Below are 16,621 nucleotides of genomic sequence, written 5' to 3'. Positions count from 1 at the left end.
TTGGTACGTCTCATGCATGACCGGTGTCTCCACCAACTTTGGAGAATGGGGCATTGGTTCTTACCTGATACGCCCCTTCTCTGGGCAGGTGGAGACAGCGGTCATCCCCACCCTTGGGATCCTGGCCTACCTCGCAGGGGTGATCTGGGAGCATGTTGTGTAGCCACTGGACGGAAAGCGATTGTTCACCGCACAGCAGTCTACTTATCTCCTTCGTCAAGAAAAGCGGGAGTATGCTTCTCAGAGGCGATGACATCACTTTGGTAGACTCAGTTCTATTGGTTACTGACTGAGTTAACCCATGCATGACCGCTGTCTCCACCTGCCCAGAGAAGGGGCGTATCAGGTAAGAACCAACGCCCCATTCTCTGACGCTTCACAGCTAAAGCTGCTTTCTATAGGATTCTTTGTAACAGATAGAAATTAGTAGAGCTGAGCATTCGTACTTCTAAAGGGCTCCATTATGAAGTCATAGGTAGTCCTTGAGTTATGACTATAACTGAGCCTGGCAATTATGATCACCCTGTGGTTTGGCCCAATTTTACAACCTTTTTCACAGCGGGGTGCATGTGTAAAAGCCCCTCCCTCCCCCCGGACTGCCAACCCAGAAAGGTTGGGGAACTCTATATTAGAGTCTATAATTTGTCAACAATTTTATGCGTCTTCAGTTGCTTTCAATTTCTCGTGGTATTCTTATAACCTACTTTTAAAGGCCTATTCCGTTTTCAAAAATTTTCACACAACTAAGGGAAGTAGCATCAGGAAACTAAAGTTTAAACTCCCATTGGATGTACCGAAATAGCTATATAATTCATTGGATGTTAACTAAAATGTTCTACTAGAATTATAACAAATTACATTGTCAATTTTTGTAGAAATCCTGAATTCAGCGAGGGGAGGGGGAAGCTGTTGTCCAACTGTTAATCTACTGGCATTGGGACAGCACTGCAGGGGAAAAAAGAGAATATCATTTGATGGAACCAATATTTATTTTACAAGAAAATGAGTTAACTTTCCCTAAAATGGTCCCTGAACGTATGCCATCCTATCATGATTAAATCTAATGACTTTATTGAGGTTAGGATTGGATGAGAAATAATCCTTTTACTACGACATTTCCTTGTACTGTCTACAGCAGTGGTAGTCCAACCTGGCTCCTACCGCCCACTAGTGGGCGTTCCAGCTTTCATGGTGGGCGGTGGGGGGTTTGCTGCAACTCTGCTTTATCAATTTTATAAAGTAAAGTTACTTCCCTGCTTTATCAATCACCATTACTGTGGAACCGGTGGGCGGTTAGAAAATTTTACTACTAACAGAGATACAAAAGTGGGCGGTAGGTATAAAAAGGTTGGCTACCCCTGGTCTACAGCCTATGTTAAGTTTTTCAGCGCAACTGATAGATCAGCCATCTTTGTTTTCCATTTATAAGTCAATAATTTTTTTCATTCTGAAATACTAAAAATACGGGACAAATATATTGAATTTCACCAATGCACATAAATCTTCAAACATTCCAAAAATGATGGATGTATACATATATACATACACCATGCTAGAAGTCATCTACCAGTAAGAGACATATGTAGCCATTTTATGTCTGATTTTAATCTGTTGTGAGACCCGTAGTTCAAACTGCCAATTACCTCCACTAGACCAATTAGATCCCACAGACTAGGCCTCCTCCAAATTCCATCCGCCGGCCAGTGTCGACTGGCGACTACCCGGAGGAGAGCCTTCTCTGTGGCTGCTCCGACCCTCTGGAACGAACTCCCTGTGGAGATTCGAACCCCCACCACCCTCCAGGCCTTCCGCAAAGCCCTTAAAACCTGGCTGTTCCGACAGGCCTGGGGCTAAAGAGCTTTTGCCCCTATCTCGAATGGTATGATTGTTGTGCTTTTTAACTATGTATAGTTTTGTGTTCTTGTTAAACTGTTTGTATCCCCCCTTCCCTTTTTGAGTTGTGAGCCGCCCTGAGTCCCCTTAGGGAAAAGGGCGGCAAACAAATGAAATAAAACTCCAAACTCCAAGCTAACACTCAGAACTCACTCTAGGCTTTGCGTGAGTAAAGTAGAAATACTGTCAAAACGTATTCTAGGCAAAGCAGGGCCAAGCTTTGACAGTGCTTACACAAAGTGCTTACACTTGGCATGGGCATGACAAACTAGGGTTGAAAAATACTATTCCCCCAACATACTTTAGAGTCATGAATATAGCTTGAGAACTTTGGGGTTATGTTTTTACCTCTTTGGGCAAAAAAAAAAATTAAGTAATATGTTATCATTTAAAAGTATGGCAAAATAGAAGTAATTGCTCTAGATATGTCTGTGAAAGATGCCATGATAGGCAAGTTTAAAAATGCATATTTCATTATTTTGGCACACCTGGTATAACTTCCCAACAGGCAAGGATCACTTTATTGATAAAAGTGGAAGCCTCTTTCCTTGGCATTGATCATTTTTCATTCTTTTTCTTCTGGAAGTAAATTCAACTAGCACTTTGGACTTAGGGAAATCTTGTTAAAATAGTAATCGCACAGTAATTATATACTTTGAATCTTAGGAATAGCCTCCAGCCAAATCCTTAAGTTCAGAAGAATTTGATCTGTATTCTTCCTGTAAAATTAGACATTCTTGCACTTCTTGATTCACTAAGCAGGTGAAATTAATTCAGGTAAGTGTGCGTAAGAGTTCAGCACACTAAAGGCAGCTATAGTCCCTCTTTTACTGGAAGAGTTCTCAAGTAAAAAAAAAAAAATCTAAGAGATCTTCAAGTATAGGGAGTCCATATATAGCATTTGAGCTCTTTCCCCATTACTTCCCATTGAGTAAAACCTCTTGTCCTTCTGCTTCTGTCATTCCTTTTCTCCCCCCTTCATTGACTAAAAACATGGAACATGCATTAGGACATTCAAGAAGGTTTCTCATTGTTTCTCCACTCCCATTGATAGAAGGAAGTTTAGCAGCACTGATGCAGCGAATGCAGAGAACGCTCCAATCCTATAATATGCATGAAAGAATATGACCAATGGACGTATGGAGACACAACTAATTCCAACAGAGTCAGTATCCAGCTTTCTGCAAGGTAACGTCAGCCTTGTATCTGCCCCATGTCACCCAATCTAGGTAGCATGAAGCAACCTTTCAAAAGGTAATAATAAGACTGATAACCTTGTTATGTTACTGATCTCATCCAATAATATTTTTCAGTTGAAGGGAAAATAGAATCTCAAAACTATTTTCAAAACCTTTTAATACATTTAATTTAAAAAGTCTCAATAGACTAATCAATTTTGAAAGTTTCAGAATCAGTTTGTAGAATGGAGATTTGCGGTTTATATGACCATTAAAAATTCCACTTAGTAAAAATTAAGTAGAACCTCAGAATTGAAAAACCAACAAATATTTCAGCTATTATTCTGCTGAGTATTGTTTTTAACTCTCAAAGTGGTCATTCCTTCAACCCTTCATCGTTTGCTTATATTTTCAAACTACTGTAAAACCATATTTATATATCCATTCTCATTTCTAGAAAATAACGATAAATATACTTCCAAGACCATTTGTATTGCCAGATGATTTAAACAAATGGTTTATTGGAAGTTTGACTACTAATTTATCCTAAAATATAATAAACATCTAACCACTGTCTAGGATCTAATAATCTTCCTTAGAGTTACTGACAGGTATTATCATGCCATTTAATACTGATCACTTTTTGAATGTGCCTCTTCTAGTGGAATACTGTCTGACCTGTTTCTGCTTTCTAAGTATGTAATTTAATACTTTTATAAAATGCACTTCCCAGCATCATGTATTTATGCCCCTTAATTAATATCGCAGATTTTCCTTCTCTAAATCTTATACACAGACACTTTTATGTAGTATGTACTAAATCTTGGATAACTAATTACAACCAAAACGTTGGTGTTTTAATGTAGGATAACTGATACGTTGTATAGATTAAGATTAAAAATCTTCTATAACTGAAGCTTTTTTCCAGACCCCTTTAACCAATGAACGTTTTCATTCACTGCCTCCATTCTAGTTACATAAATATTCCTACCATCTTCCACCCTGAAATGTTTATCATTTATTTATTTATTTAGTGATCTTGAAGCAGGATAATACACCTTTTGCTATCTTCAGAGTATAGTCCTATTGAAGCAACACATATATATCTATTCTCGTGGGAAAGGGAACAGGATTATTTAATTAGAGAAGTACAAAATATAGGAAGTTCAAGTAACGATTATATAAAAATCAGTTACTGCACATCTATTCTTGTGGAAATGGGAACAAAAATATGTAATTAAAAAAAATAGGAAACAAAAATATTTAATTAAAAATAGGAAATAAAGGAAATGCAAGTAATCATTTTACTTTAAAAATCAGTTACTATTATCTCAGTCCATATATTCGCCATACATCCTTTCATATGGCAAATTCATTATTATTATTCCACAATGCCATTGTAGGTTTTTTATTTATTTCTAAAGTCACCTGAATGTTTTCTTTTTTTAATTATTATAATATTCTCCTTCATTGTAGAATATTGAAAAGGACTTTCATATTGACAAGGTTTCCTGATCCAAGATTTGATAAGCATAGAAGCCTTCTTATTATATAATGTTGAATAAACATGCAATAAATATTTGTCCTGATTTTTTTCTGCATGGACAGCAGGCAAGGAACGTATTCATGTTTACGCTAGTATATAGCTGTATTTCACTAATACTTAGGTATAATTATAATTATTTTTTATTTATTTATTGTCATTGTACGTATATAAACAGTTTACACATACAACGAAATTCACATAACACCCAGAGGCCAGGCCCAACACACATAGCAATCCCCAAACACACACATCACCCACCAAAACATTACCCGCCCCCAAACCACGCAAGCATTCACACAACAGACCAAGGAGTGCTGCCCAATAGCTCACTGATGGTGGCCCTTTAGTTCATTGCTGAGTGCAATTATAGCTCTGGGATAAAAGCCATTCAGAAGACTTGTGGTCCTAGTTTTAATTGTTCTGTATCTTCTGCCAGAAGGCAACAGTCTAAAAAAGATTGTAAGCAGGATGGGAAGAATGTTGTGCAACTTCCTCAAGCAGCAAGATGCAAAGATGTCATCCAGGGCTGGTAGCAATTGCAACACAGTTTGGTATTTTTACTAAGAATTCAGTAGCACTGACTGTTTACAGGCAATGCAAAGCCATGGTAGTATTAAATGGAGCAATAAGAAAGTGCCTGTTATATGAAACTAAATTCATATTACTAGGCAAAGACAATCCAAAATTTAATTTCACTTGATTTTTCTGTTCACTGTGCAAATTAGGAATTATGACTTTTTTAAAACTCGAGCTAATAGCTCTACAATTTTTTTTAAAAAAACCTCAAGGTTTGATACTGATTTATCAGTTAAAATCACAACTCCTAAATGGTATGTAAAGAGAAAGGAATATTGCTTTCTTTTTATTTATTTACTGTTACATAATTCCAGCAAACTTGTAAAGAGGATTAATACTACTACATATATGTTCAGGATTACTTCTCTGATATTTCTAAAAAAAAAAACATGCATACAATGTGTATAAAAACAACAATATAAATTATTTTGCACCCTACAGCATCATTGGATATTCAGATAACGTGATCAAATAGAGTTTTTGGATTAACTAAATTAAATATCAGTTAAAACTAAAATTCTCTCCAGTTGTATATCATGAGATTAATATTGTATATGTCCTTGTGCAATTGCTGTGTTGGCAGTCTTGCATCAAGATGTGACTCCACTTAGCAAAACAGCTATTTCCTTAACCTGTTTTGTTATATTCAGAATCTAATTTATAAATACAGTCTCATCTTTTTCTGTTATGAAACTAGTGAAATCTTCTCTATTCATTAAGTGTATTTCAAGAGATTTTCAAAAATACTAGATGTCCTTGTCATACTTAATTATGTTTACATTACCTTTATAGATCCTTCTTTATGTATATTATAATTTATTTGAAAAATAATAACATGTAATCTTAGAAATACAGAAATAATTTAGGGAGTTTACTTTTGTTAGCTAATCGTTTTGCTGAGAAAAGTCTTAATCCCCCTTCAGGGCATTCTCTTCAGCCAAGATATTCTCCATTCTTTGATCATTATTATTCTATTTGTAAGCAATTGTTTCATTTTGGATTTCTCTTTTTGGAAATTAGAGTTTCTTGGAGAGACTTTTACAGCCATAATGTTTTGGATTGCATTCCTTGGAATAATATTCTATAGAAATACTCATGTCTTCAGACTTGATTCAAAGAATCTATTCTATTGATTTAACCTTTTAAAATGGGGTGGTGTTTTGCCTATTAACCACTTTCAGTACTTGGACCCACAAGATTATTGAAGTGGAGAAAGACTTGAATTCTGAAGCAAACAAAAATAGAGTCCTTGGCAAGGGGTTTTTTTTTTCTTCATACAATCAACGCCATTTGATATTAAGTTATATAATTAGATTTGAATGGAAAAAGAAATGTCATGGTAATAGAAAATGCAATAAACATAAAGAAGCTCAACTCTGTCATAGCTTTTCCTCTTATTAATAAAACTTGTTTCCAAATCTTTCATGTAGTCTTTTTGTCTTTCAAGATAATTTTATAATTTTTTATTATTGAAAGACAGTGGAGTGGGGTTCAGTGCTAGTCAACTGAGAAAGTCTAGCTGCTTTTAAATTTTCCTACCATTTATGAGAATAAATACTCTGATGGGGACAGAATCAAATACATGATTATAAAATTACCAGTTCAAGAGATAAAGCAATCAGATATCCTCCAGAGGGGTTTGGACTTTAACTGTTTTTAATATTTTTTCTCATTACATATCCAACATTAGAAATCACTATGTATAATTCACAGCCTACTGTGTTTCCCCGAAAATACGACATGTCCCGAAAATAAGGATTTTGGGGGTGGGCCTAAATATACGCACTTCCCCAAAAATAAGCCCAGTGGACAACCCACCCCTTCACCTGGGCAGAACCCACCCACCCCCTGCTTACGTGCCTCCTAGTCTTCGCCATGATGATGTTGGCAAAGGCAGTCTGCACCAGGTCCTTGAGCTCACAGCCGATGCCACCGGTGCCCACACGAGCACCCGCACGGAAGCGACAACCTGGGTGAGGTCTCCCTGAAGGGCCAGGGCTGCCACCGCTTCCATCTCAGCACTGAGGATGACTTCCTCTGCCGCTTCCAAACCCCAGCTGGAAGCGGAGAAGAGGCCAGTTGGGCCAGCCGCCTCCTGTCAAGTCTTCCGGCAGCCATGGCAGAGAGTCTTCTGCCAATGGCCACTCTGGGAGTGCACTACCCGCTCTATGGTTCTGCCCCGGCTCCTGGAAGAGACTCTGCTCTGGCTCCCGGAAGACTTGGCAGCAGGCAGCTGGTCCAACCAGCCTCTTCTCTGTTTCCAGCAGCTTCCAGCCTGGGTTTGGAAGCCACCTCAGTCCTGGGATGGCGGCGGCAGCCCTGGCCCTCCAGGGAGAGCTGGCCCAGGCTGTGGCTTCCACGTGGGTTCTGGTGGTGGGTGCTGGAGGCATTGGCTGTGAGCTCCTCAAGGAACTGGTGCTCACCGGCTTTGCCCATATCAAAGTGATGAGGACTGGGAGGTGCATGAATGGGGAAACAGGCGCTCACACGGCTTTGCGCCTTTGGGATACCGCTTGGTGAGTGGCGCTCACTGCCCGGCTGGAGCGAGGGGTTGTCTACTGGGTGGGCACCATATGGCAAGAGGTGCCAGGTGGCTGCTCTCTTGCGAGCAGGCTCCCGAAGTGCCTAGCACAGGGACGGGGGGATGCGGGCACAGCTTCAGGGGCAACAGCTGATGAGCCACTGTGTTGCACTGTCACAGCAGCACAACACAGCAGCCATGACATGACCATTCTCATGCCTCCTGCACCCCCAAAATAATAAGCCCCCCCCTCCTCCAAAAATAAGGCCAAGCCCTTATTTCGGGGAAAACATGGTATGTCTACAACTTTAATTCCCACAATATGATGCTAAACTATAGATCTTATGTTTCCTAAGCTGTAAACCAAAAACATGAATGAATGTTTGAATTCATAATATCATTTTTCTGAAGGAGAAATTTGGGCATCCAATTTGACCATACTGAAATATTGCTCTATTGCTATATAAACTCTCCAGTCTTGGAATAAATTGGGAAATATTTTTATTTCTTAATATTCTAAAATCTGAGTCTTATGTTTTCTTTGTTTGCTTTTGTTAATGAATTGCAGGTAATATGTGGAATTTAAAGTAGTCTATTAAGATAATCTTTCATTGTTTAAAGATTTAAGGAAAGACTTTTTTTCTATTCATCTTCTTATTAAAGTCTTCCTAATTCGGGGTATTGTTGAAAATGTCTAATTTGGACATAAAGATCAAGGAAAGAGGTGTTTTTTTTAAAAAAAAAAAGTCATAGCTGCCTTTGGGAATTTATACCATCTGATTTAGAGATTATATTGAAAAGCTATCTATATAGAACGAGATTTTTGTTTTTAATATATAGACAACCAGAGTTTAGTGAAGTGTATGTACTTCCATGAAAATAAATGTATTTCTTAGAACAGCAGTAGGATGATCCTTTATATATCTGATTGATAGTGACATTGCAAAAATAATAATAATCAGGAACTAGACAAATAAAATGTTTCTGAATTATACCTTTTCTTTTAATTTTTTTCTGATTCGGAAGGCATATTGTGTAGTAGCACAAATACATGAAGTAGCTTAAAAATCCGAATTTTAATATAAATTGCTTGCAAATCAGATCGAACTTCTGTAAATAGGCATAAAGTCCTTTTTGCTATAAATATATCTTTATATAAAATGTATCAAAATAAAATTTATTAAGTTTTTTGTATGGCAATCAGCATAATGAGACGTTAAATCTTAAACTCAATCTCATTTTCAGTGGTTTAAACCACTTTCTTTTCTTCAGCTTCAAGTAAGCAAACATGGATTAAGACAAGATCGTTCAGATACCAGAACTTGCAGCTATAATTTGTATGGACCGTTTTCTGAGTTCATAACATGCTTGTGAATTGTGTTGGTAATGAATTCAGTATGTGAAATAATTTTATTGCTCTTTAGAGTCTTAAATGTTCCTTCTATGTTCCTTAATATCACTTGATAGTTTTTGCTTTCCTTCCTGCTCACATTCTTTTTAGGAGTTGATTCCACTCATTCTGTGTACAGCTTGCCTCCATCCTGAACCTAAAGAGAGAGACCAACTCTTGCACATACTGTTCAACTTGATCAAAAGGCCAGATGATGAGCAAAGGTGTGTGCTTTGTATTAGCTTTCTCTTTCTGACTTCCTTTTTTTTTTTAATCGGGGATTACTTTTCGTACTGCAGCCGTTCTCTCAATAGGTTTGTAGTCTAGTTTAAATATTATCGCTGTGTATAAATTGCCAAAGGTAACATAAGCATTTTTCAGCAATGTACTAAGTGGCAACATAACTTTCATAGCATCAGTATAGACCAGTGTTTCTCAACCTTGGCAACTTGAAGATGTCTGGACTTCAACTCCCAGAATTCCCCAGCCAGCGAATGCTGGCTGGGGAATTCTGGGAGTTGAAGTCCAGACATCTTCAAGTTGCCAAGGTTGAGAAACACTGGTATAGACCACGGCTGTCAAACTCGCAGGGTGGATGCGTCACACGCTGGCCACACCCATTTTAGCAAAGCGGTCCTGACAAGTCACGTGACAATGCCATTACAACGCAAATTTGACAGCTCTGGTATAGACTAACAGATTAAAAAAAACTTGTAAATAGGTTTCTGACCAATCCTCAAACTTTGAATCGTCTCTTGATGTAGACTTGGTGTAGTAACAGAACAAAAAAAAGTCATTGTCAAGTTCTAATCATCAGGCTGTGTCTCATCAGACCGTCCTTAGGAAAATATTAAAAAAATCAAGTTATCTGAGAAGTTATCTTGGCTTTGCAGCACAGATTTAGAGCAATCTGCAGATTCTTCAAGCAGAATTTAATTTTTGAAGGGAGATGATGCAGTGCTAATTGAGGACATCTTTGTAACCTTTACATCTTTGTAAAGGTTAGAAGAGTATTTCTACCCCTCTGTTGAATGGTAGGTAGTGGGTAGTTACATTTCTTAAAAACATTTTTTAAATTAAATATAGTGTGAGGTTGTTTCATGGAGATTCAGTTTCATAGAAAAATAAATGAAAAATAAATATGCTGCCAATTTTATCCCATTTATGGGCTAAAGTTGATATATGGGAGATATTAACTAAATAATCTTTAGCTTCAAACAAATCATCAGTACAATATAGACTAATTCCTCAGATAAACAATTCTGAGCATTTTGAAGTTTTTACGTATATTAAAATCTTTTTTTCTTTCCTTTTTTTTTCAATTTGTAGCTTACATTAAGTATATGTTTAATTTTGCACAATATAAATTATCTAGACTTTATTCTGCTATAGTATACATTCACATTGTGGATCGTTTAATCTACAGCATTTTTCTTACAGTGTGTATTTTATTTTATATATTCACTTATGAAAAACCATGACTGCCATTATTTTGTTTTCCAAAATATAAGCAGCAGTTTTATCCTCATTTAGCTATCAAATTGGGGCCAGTAACTCAATCATTAAGCAAAAATGTCCCTAAGTGAAATGATGATTGTGTTTCTGGTATTCAGTTTTGATTTCCAGACCTGAGAAGCTTATAATTACAATGATTGCCATAAAATTACCTTTTCATCACCTGTGAGCAGTTGCAAAGCGAGAGAATCTACCTGTGAAGCCAATTCCACAGTAAACAAAAGCAAGATAAAAGTGTGCGTTTCCCACAGAAATAAAGAAAAATATGCTTTTTAAAAGATCTTGTCTTTGAAAGTTATTCATGTTATCAAATGTTGACTGTCTGTGAGTAAAAGAGCCACCTGGTTCAATTATCTTAATTATTCTTTCAGATGGTGCATCTGCTGTTTGTTAAATGTTTGCAGGTTGCACTAGCATGTTTTTTTCATTATAGGCTTCTTTCTCTTTTTTTTTACTAGGCAAATGATTTTGACTGGGTGTGTAGCATTTGCACAACATGTGGGACCTACACGTGTAGAAGCTGAACTCTTGCCACAGTGCTGGGAGCAGGTATCGTTTCTGTTTTCCAATCACCTCCAATAGACCGATTAGATCCCACAGATTAGGCCTCCTCCGAATTCCATCCACTGGCCAATGCCGATTGGCGACCACCCGGAGGAGGGCCTTCTCTGTGGCTGCTCCGGCCCTCTGGAACGAGCTCCCCGTGGAGATTTGCACCCTCACCACCCTCCAGGCCTTCCGCAAAGCCCTTAAAACCTGGCTGTTCCGACAGGCCTGGGGCTAAAGAGCTTTTGTCCCCTCTCGAATGGTATGGTTGTTGAGTGCTTTTAAATTGTGGTACTGTTTTGTTTCGTGCTTTTTTTCTTTCCCTTATTTGTACCCCCCCCCCTTGACTTGGATTGTGAGCCGCCCTGAGTCCCCTCCGGGGAAAAGGGCAGCATAGAAATATAATCAATCAATCAATCAATTTAATTAACTAAAAAAAATCATATTGTTCCAGCCATAGTGATACGATCAGTGGCATTTTTAAATTTACATATGGTGAAATGTAAACCTGCCGGAACAAATTCAGGCTAACAAAAATAAAGAAGAATCTGAATAGGTCGTATCTCAAGTCAAACGTCATTGATCTAGCTTTTCTGTGGAAATCAAAGAACCTTTAAGTTCGGTCTATACAGTAAATAGAAGATAATTTCATAGTACTGAAATGCAACATTATTGTTCACTTTTTAGTATGGGATTTATAAAAAAAAATATTGTAAGCAAAAATAAAGGAATAAATGCTAACAAATATTAATGAAATAATTGTCTCCCACAGATCAATCACAAATATCCAGAAAGGCGGCTATTAGTAGCAGAGTCTTGTGGAGCGTTGGCACCATATCTTCCTGTAAGTATTTTATGAGCAGTTGATGATGATGCTGTTGTTGTTACAGTTATTATTACTACTTTAAACTGAATATACATTTTCAAGAGTTTAAAGCTGTGGTCTACAACCAAAATCCAATAAGACTCAAGGAATAGGTTTATAATAGAGTTCATAGTCAAGTCAGGTTAATTTCCTTTTATTTAAAACTTTTTAAATGTTTCATTTAAAAAAAAAACATTTTTAAACCATCTAATATATTTTTCAAAATCATGCTTTACTTTTAAAGTATCCTTTCCTAAAATCAAAGTTAAAATGTAATATAAACCAAGATGAAGCAGTTTTCCGGAGCTGCAAAAACAAATCTTAAAAAATTAAAACTCAATAAAGAGTATTGGGTCGGACGGTTCCTTAAGTGGCATGTTTTTATTCCACCAACCATCTGAAAACAACAGAGCAGTGAACATACGATAAGTTTAATAGCCATCCTCTTGAAGTCTTAAAAAAAATTCATTTGCCATTTCCTTTTAGCTAATTTTTTTTTTGCTAAAAGCTGATAGAAATATCTTGCTACTAATTTGCCTTTGCGGTTTTGAATTGTGTATTGCTGGATAATACCAGGTCCCTATTTGTATTTTCAGAAAGAAATTCGTAGTTCATTGGTTCTTTCCATGCTACAGCAGATGCTAATGGAAGATAAAGCAGATTTGGTCCGAGAAGCTGTTATCAAAAGTCTTGGTATCATCATGGGATACATTGATGATCCAGACAAATACCAGCAGGTATTGTGCCTGTTTATATGTATATATGTATATATATATTTATATGTTTATATGTACAAGCAAATGAAATATATTGTTTACAAGGATCCAGGATAAAATATTTTGTACAATTGCTGAATAACCTTGATTACTTAAATTAATCAGAGTCATCGGTATCTAGAATGCTTCTGCACTTTTTATATGAATGATGCTACTCATTTTCTTACAAATCATATTTACTCTGTAATTTTACAAATTTAGAACAATTATTTGCTTTTTCTTGTTTTGTTGCTTTTCCTGAGGTCTTAAAACAGAATTATGTATTTTTAATGCTTAAACACAGATTAACATAAAATCCTAAATGAAAACATTTCCTATGAACCTCTATTTTGCTGTATCAAAGAATCCAGTTGTGAAGGTGAAGAGTGATCAGTTTTCTTACTTCTGCTTTTTATTTATTCTTCCGTTTTTCTATTTGGTGAGGTCACAGCATAGAGTTGCAGAATCGCAATAGAATTATAAAATGTACATAAAATTCTGCTGGTATTTTGTTATGCATCTAAACTAAATAAAACTTCTACACGTATTTTTCCTTTCATTGCCAGGGATTTGAACTGCTACTCTCAGCATTGGGTGATCCCTCAGAACGAGTGGTTAGTGCAACTCATCAAGTATTCTTGCCAGCTTATGCTGCTTGGACTACAGAATTAGGAAATTTACAGTTGCATCTTATACCTACATTGCTTATTAAAATTGAAAAACTACTCAAGGTAAATATGTAAAATATATTAAAAGTCAGATATTTTTTTATCATTTGTGAAAAACAAGACCTAATATAAACCAAATAGCTTTGGTGCCTTTTACTTCAAGGCACATGTATTGATATATTTGGTTGTACAGTTGTTAGCAAATCAATATGGTTGAGTTTCTTTGAATGTAGTCAAAATTATTGTTGTTTCACAAACATACAATCATATTGATTATGTTTATCTTCTTTTAGTTTGTTATTTTTCATTTTTACCATCTTTAAGTGGAGTTCTGGTTATTAATCATAATAAAAGATCTGACTGATCAACTGACTGTATGTATGCATGCATACATACATGCATGTATGCACACATACATATACACACACACACTTTTTAGGAGATGCTGTTGAGTGGCTATGTAGTGTAAAAAAGCCAAGTTTTAACTAGATTTCTGGCATATGTTTCAGGAAAGTGAACATGGACTGGACGAACATAAGCTCCATATGTATCTTTCTGCTTTACAATCCTTGATACCTTCTCTTTTTGCACTGGTATTGCAAGATGCCCCCTTTACAAGCAAAGCTAAGCTTCAGGGAGAAGTCCCACATATAGAAGGTACCTGCTTCAATATTTTCTCTAAAGCTTTATTTGGAAATAAGACCTCATAGAAATGTTGATGTAGTTGTTGGAGTTGTTCAACCATTTTTCTCTTTTTTAGCTTAGAAATATGAATGCTTCTTTGGGAAATAATAACGTGTTTTATATATACATACATACATACATACATACATACATACATACATACATACATATATAAAACATGTGCATGTATGTGTGAGTGCCTACATATACAGTATATGTGTATGTGTGTATATGGGTATATATATATATTTCTTCATTTGAGAGCAGGCATTGGAATTTCATTTTAATGTGTGCCATTGTGTAGACAAAGAAGTAACAATAAAGGTGATCTTATCTTTTTCCGATGTTATCAGAAAATAAAATGTTTGAGCTCACTTCCTAGAGATTGCATGGATACATGCATGTGATTTTCTCAGTTACAATATAAATATTGATTCTTGTCTCCTGGATTTATTTTAAATATCAATGTAACTAAAGCCTGTTTTTTTAAAAATTTCTTACACAATCCTGATGAGCTTTTTGAGGACAGCTAAATTGATTTATTGACACTAAATTGAGTATTTTTGAAAATATATGTTATTTCTTATGCTTTTTTAAATTGTTGGTTTGCCTGGTGCAAAAATTATGCAGAGGTCCAGTTGCTTTCTTAATATTATAAAAAAAAACAGTCCTCTTGATTTAGCAACAGGCGATTTCCTGTTAAAACCCTCTAGGTTATTGTTATCTGTGAATGCAGTTGGTTCCTTTCAGATATATATTTTTCCTAGTACAGTACTAAACTGATAAGGTTCTCAGAAATTTTGGGTTTCAATCATAAAGCTTCCAAAAGGATTTCATATCAGTATTGTCCTCTAGATATTGTTGAACTCAATCCCCATTTCTCCTAATGAGTATAACCAGTGGTGAAAAATAAGATTTTAGCTAAACAGCATTTAAAAGCTATATGTTGCAGGTTTTCTTTAAAAACATAAGAATCAGGGCCTTATGTCTAGGATCTGATGATATTTAAAGAATCAGATCCTAGACATAAGACAAACAGATGGTCCTCAGTTAACAGCCATTCATTCAGAGACTGTTCAAAGTTACAAAGGTGCCGATTGAGTGGTACTTACAACTGGTTCCAAAATCCCAGCCATCCCAACACTTCCATAATCATATGATTATGATCTGGATGCTTGGCAACTGACTCACATTTACTTTATGATGGTTGCAGCATCCCACAGTCACATACTCAACTTTCCTTGCCTGCTTCCTACAGGCAAAATCTAAATTAAATGGTTCCACCACAAAACCGCGGACGACAAAATCGCGGTCGACAAAAGCGCGCATTTGACGTCATCACAGCGCGACGAAAACATCGCGCTGTGATCGAAAAATGTAAAAATAAAGCGAAAACCTTACCCTAACCCCCCTAAACCTAACCCTTAACCTAACCCTAAATCTAACCCTTAACCTAACGCTAAACCTAACGCTAATCTTTAACCTAACGCTAAACGTAACCCTAACGCTCTAACCCTTAACCTAACCCTAAACCTAACCCTTACCTTTATGTGAATCGGCTTGCTGTAATTTTATTTTTATTTCAATTTTTAATTTTTTTCGTCACGCTGTGATGACGTCAAATGCGCGCTTTCGTCTATCGCACTTTTGTGGACCGCGGTTTTGACGGGTCACGAAATTAAATCTAGATATTCCTTTTGAAATTTAATACTAAAACTACAGGTTCCTAGGAAACATAATATTAAGGATAATGTATGACAATACCTTTGATTCAAGGGAAGGGGAGCTATGTATTTCTCAGAATATTGTTATTTAATCTCATCATACCTCAATACCTCAGCATCAAACATGCTGACTAGAATTGACAATATTCAGAATACCTGGAGAAACACAGATAATCCATTCTTTCTTTATGAATGCTTTTTGGAACACAAATTGAATAAAAACTGATGGTTAAAAATTAATCGCACCCATTATTTCTCTTCCTGATTCTTATTGAATCGGCCAGAGGTAAATATTTCGGTTGTTTGCTTTCAGTAACAAGGTTCCCAAGACCTGTATCGCCTCTACAGGATGTGGCCACTATAATCGGAAGTCGTGAACAACTAGCTGTATTGTTGCAACTTTATGATCACCAGTTAGAACACGAGGGCACCACAGGATGGGATACCTTACTATGGGTTGTCAATCAACTGTGAGTTCTTGTTTTGTTCCATTTGATAATTTCATTTTTAAATAATATTTTTTAATGTCTTATCTTTCAAAATTTTACACTATAATCTGTTTCAACATTTTCAGAAGACTACAGGTGGCAGGCAAAACTTCTTATTTAAACCTCTTAATTCAGAAACATTATTTTTAGATTAAGATGAGATGTCTCAACATTGCTAGACATTTTTAACATTGTTCTGACCATTCCAGAAACGCTGCAAACTAAGTTTTAAATTGATGTTTAAAGCTCTAGATCAGTGTTTCTCAACCTTG

At 36.2% G+C, this 16,621-nt stretch overlaps 1 protein-coding gene across 7 annotated transcripts in view; it reads left to right on the top strand.

Annotated features, from left to right (window-relative positions):
- Positions 1–16,621, top strand: part of RELCH (RAB11 binding and LisH domain, coiled-coil and HEAT repeat containing) — a 62,201-nt gene that overhangs the window by 26,195 nt on the left and 19,385 nt on the right. For all 7 annotated transcript variants that reach the window (XR_015695699.1, XM_087707575.1, XM_087707574.1 and 4 more), the window contains 7 exons: positions 9,216–9,328; positions 11,078–11,168; positions 11,938–12,009; positions 12,627–12,767; positions 13,352–13,516; positions 13,963–14,110; positions 16,175–16,331. Coding sequence is in view for 6 of the 7 variants with exons in the window: in XM_087707575.1 (XP_087563701.1) it covers positions 9,216–9,328; positions 11,078–11,168; positions 11,938–12,009; positions 12,627–12,767; positions 13,352–13,516; positions 13,963–14,110; positions 16,175–16,331 (887 nt within the window). In the remaining variant the exon portion in view is untranslated. The remainder of the gene's footprint in view (positions 1–9,215; positions 9,329–11,077; positions 11,169–11,937; positions 12,010–12,626; positions 12,768–13,351; positions 13,517–13,962; positions 14,111–16,174; positions 16,332–16,621) is intronic.

Source organism: Thamnophis sirtalis, unplaced genomic scaffold (genome assembly GCF_051295495.1).
Source record: "Thamnophis sirtalis isolate CommonGarterSnake01/CBP01778 unplaced genomic scaffold, rThaSir2_p1.2 scaffold_2, whole genome shotgun sequence".
Classification (NCBI taxonomy): domain Eukaryota; kingdom Metazoa; phylum Chordata; class Lepidosauria; order Squamata; family Natricidae; genus Thamnophis; species Thamnophis sirtalis.
This window is presented reverse-complemented; position numbering and strand designations above follow the sequence as displayed.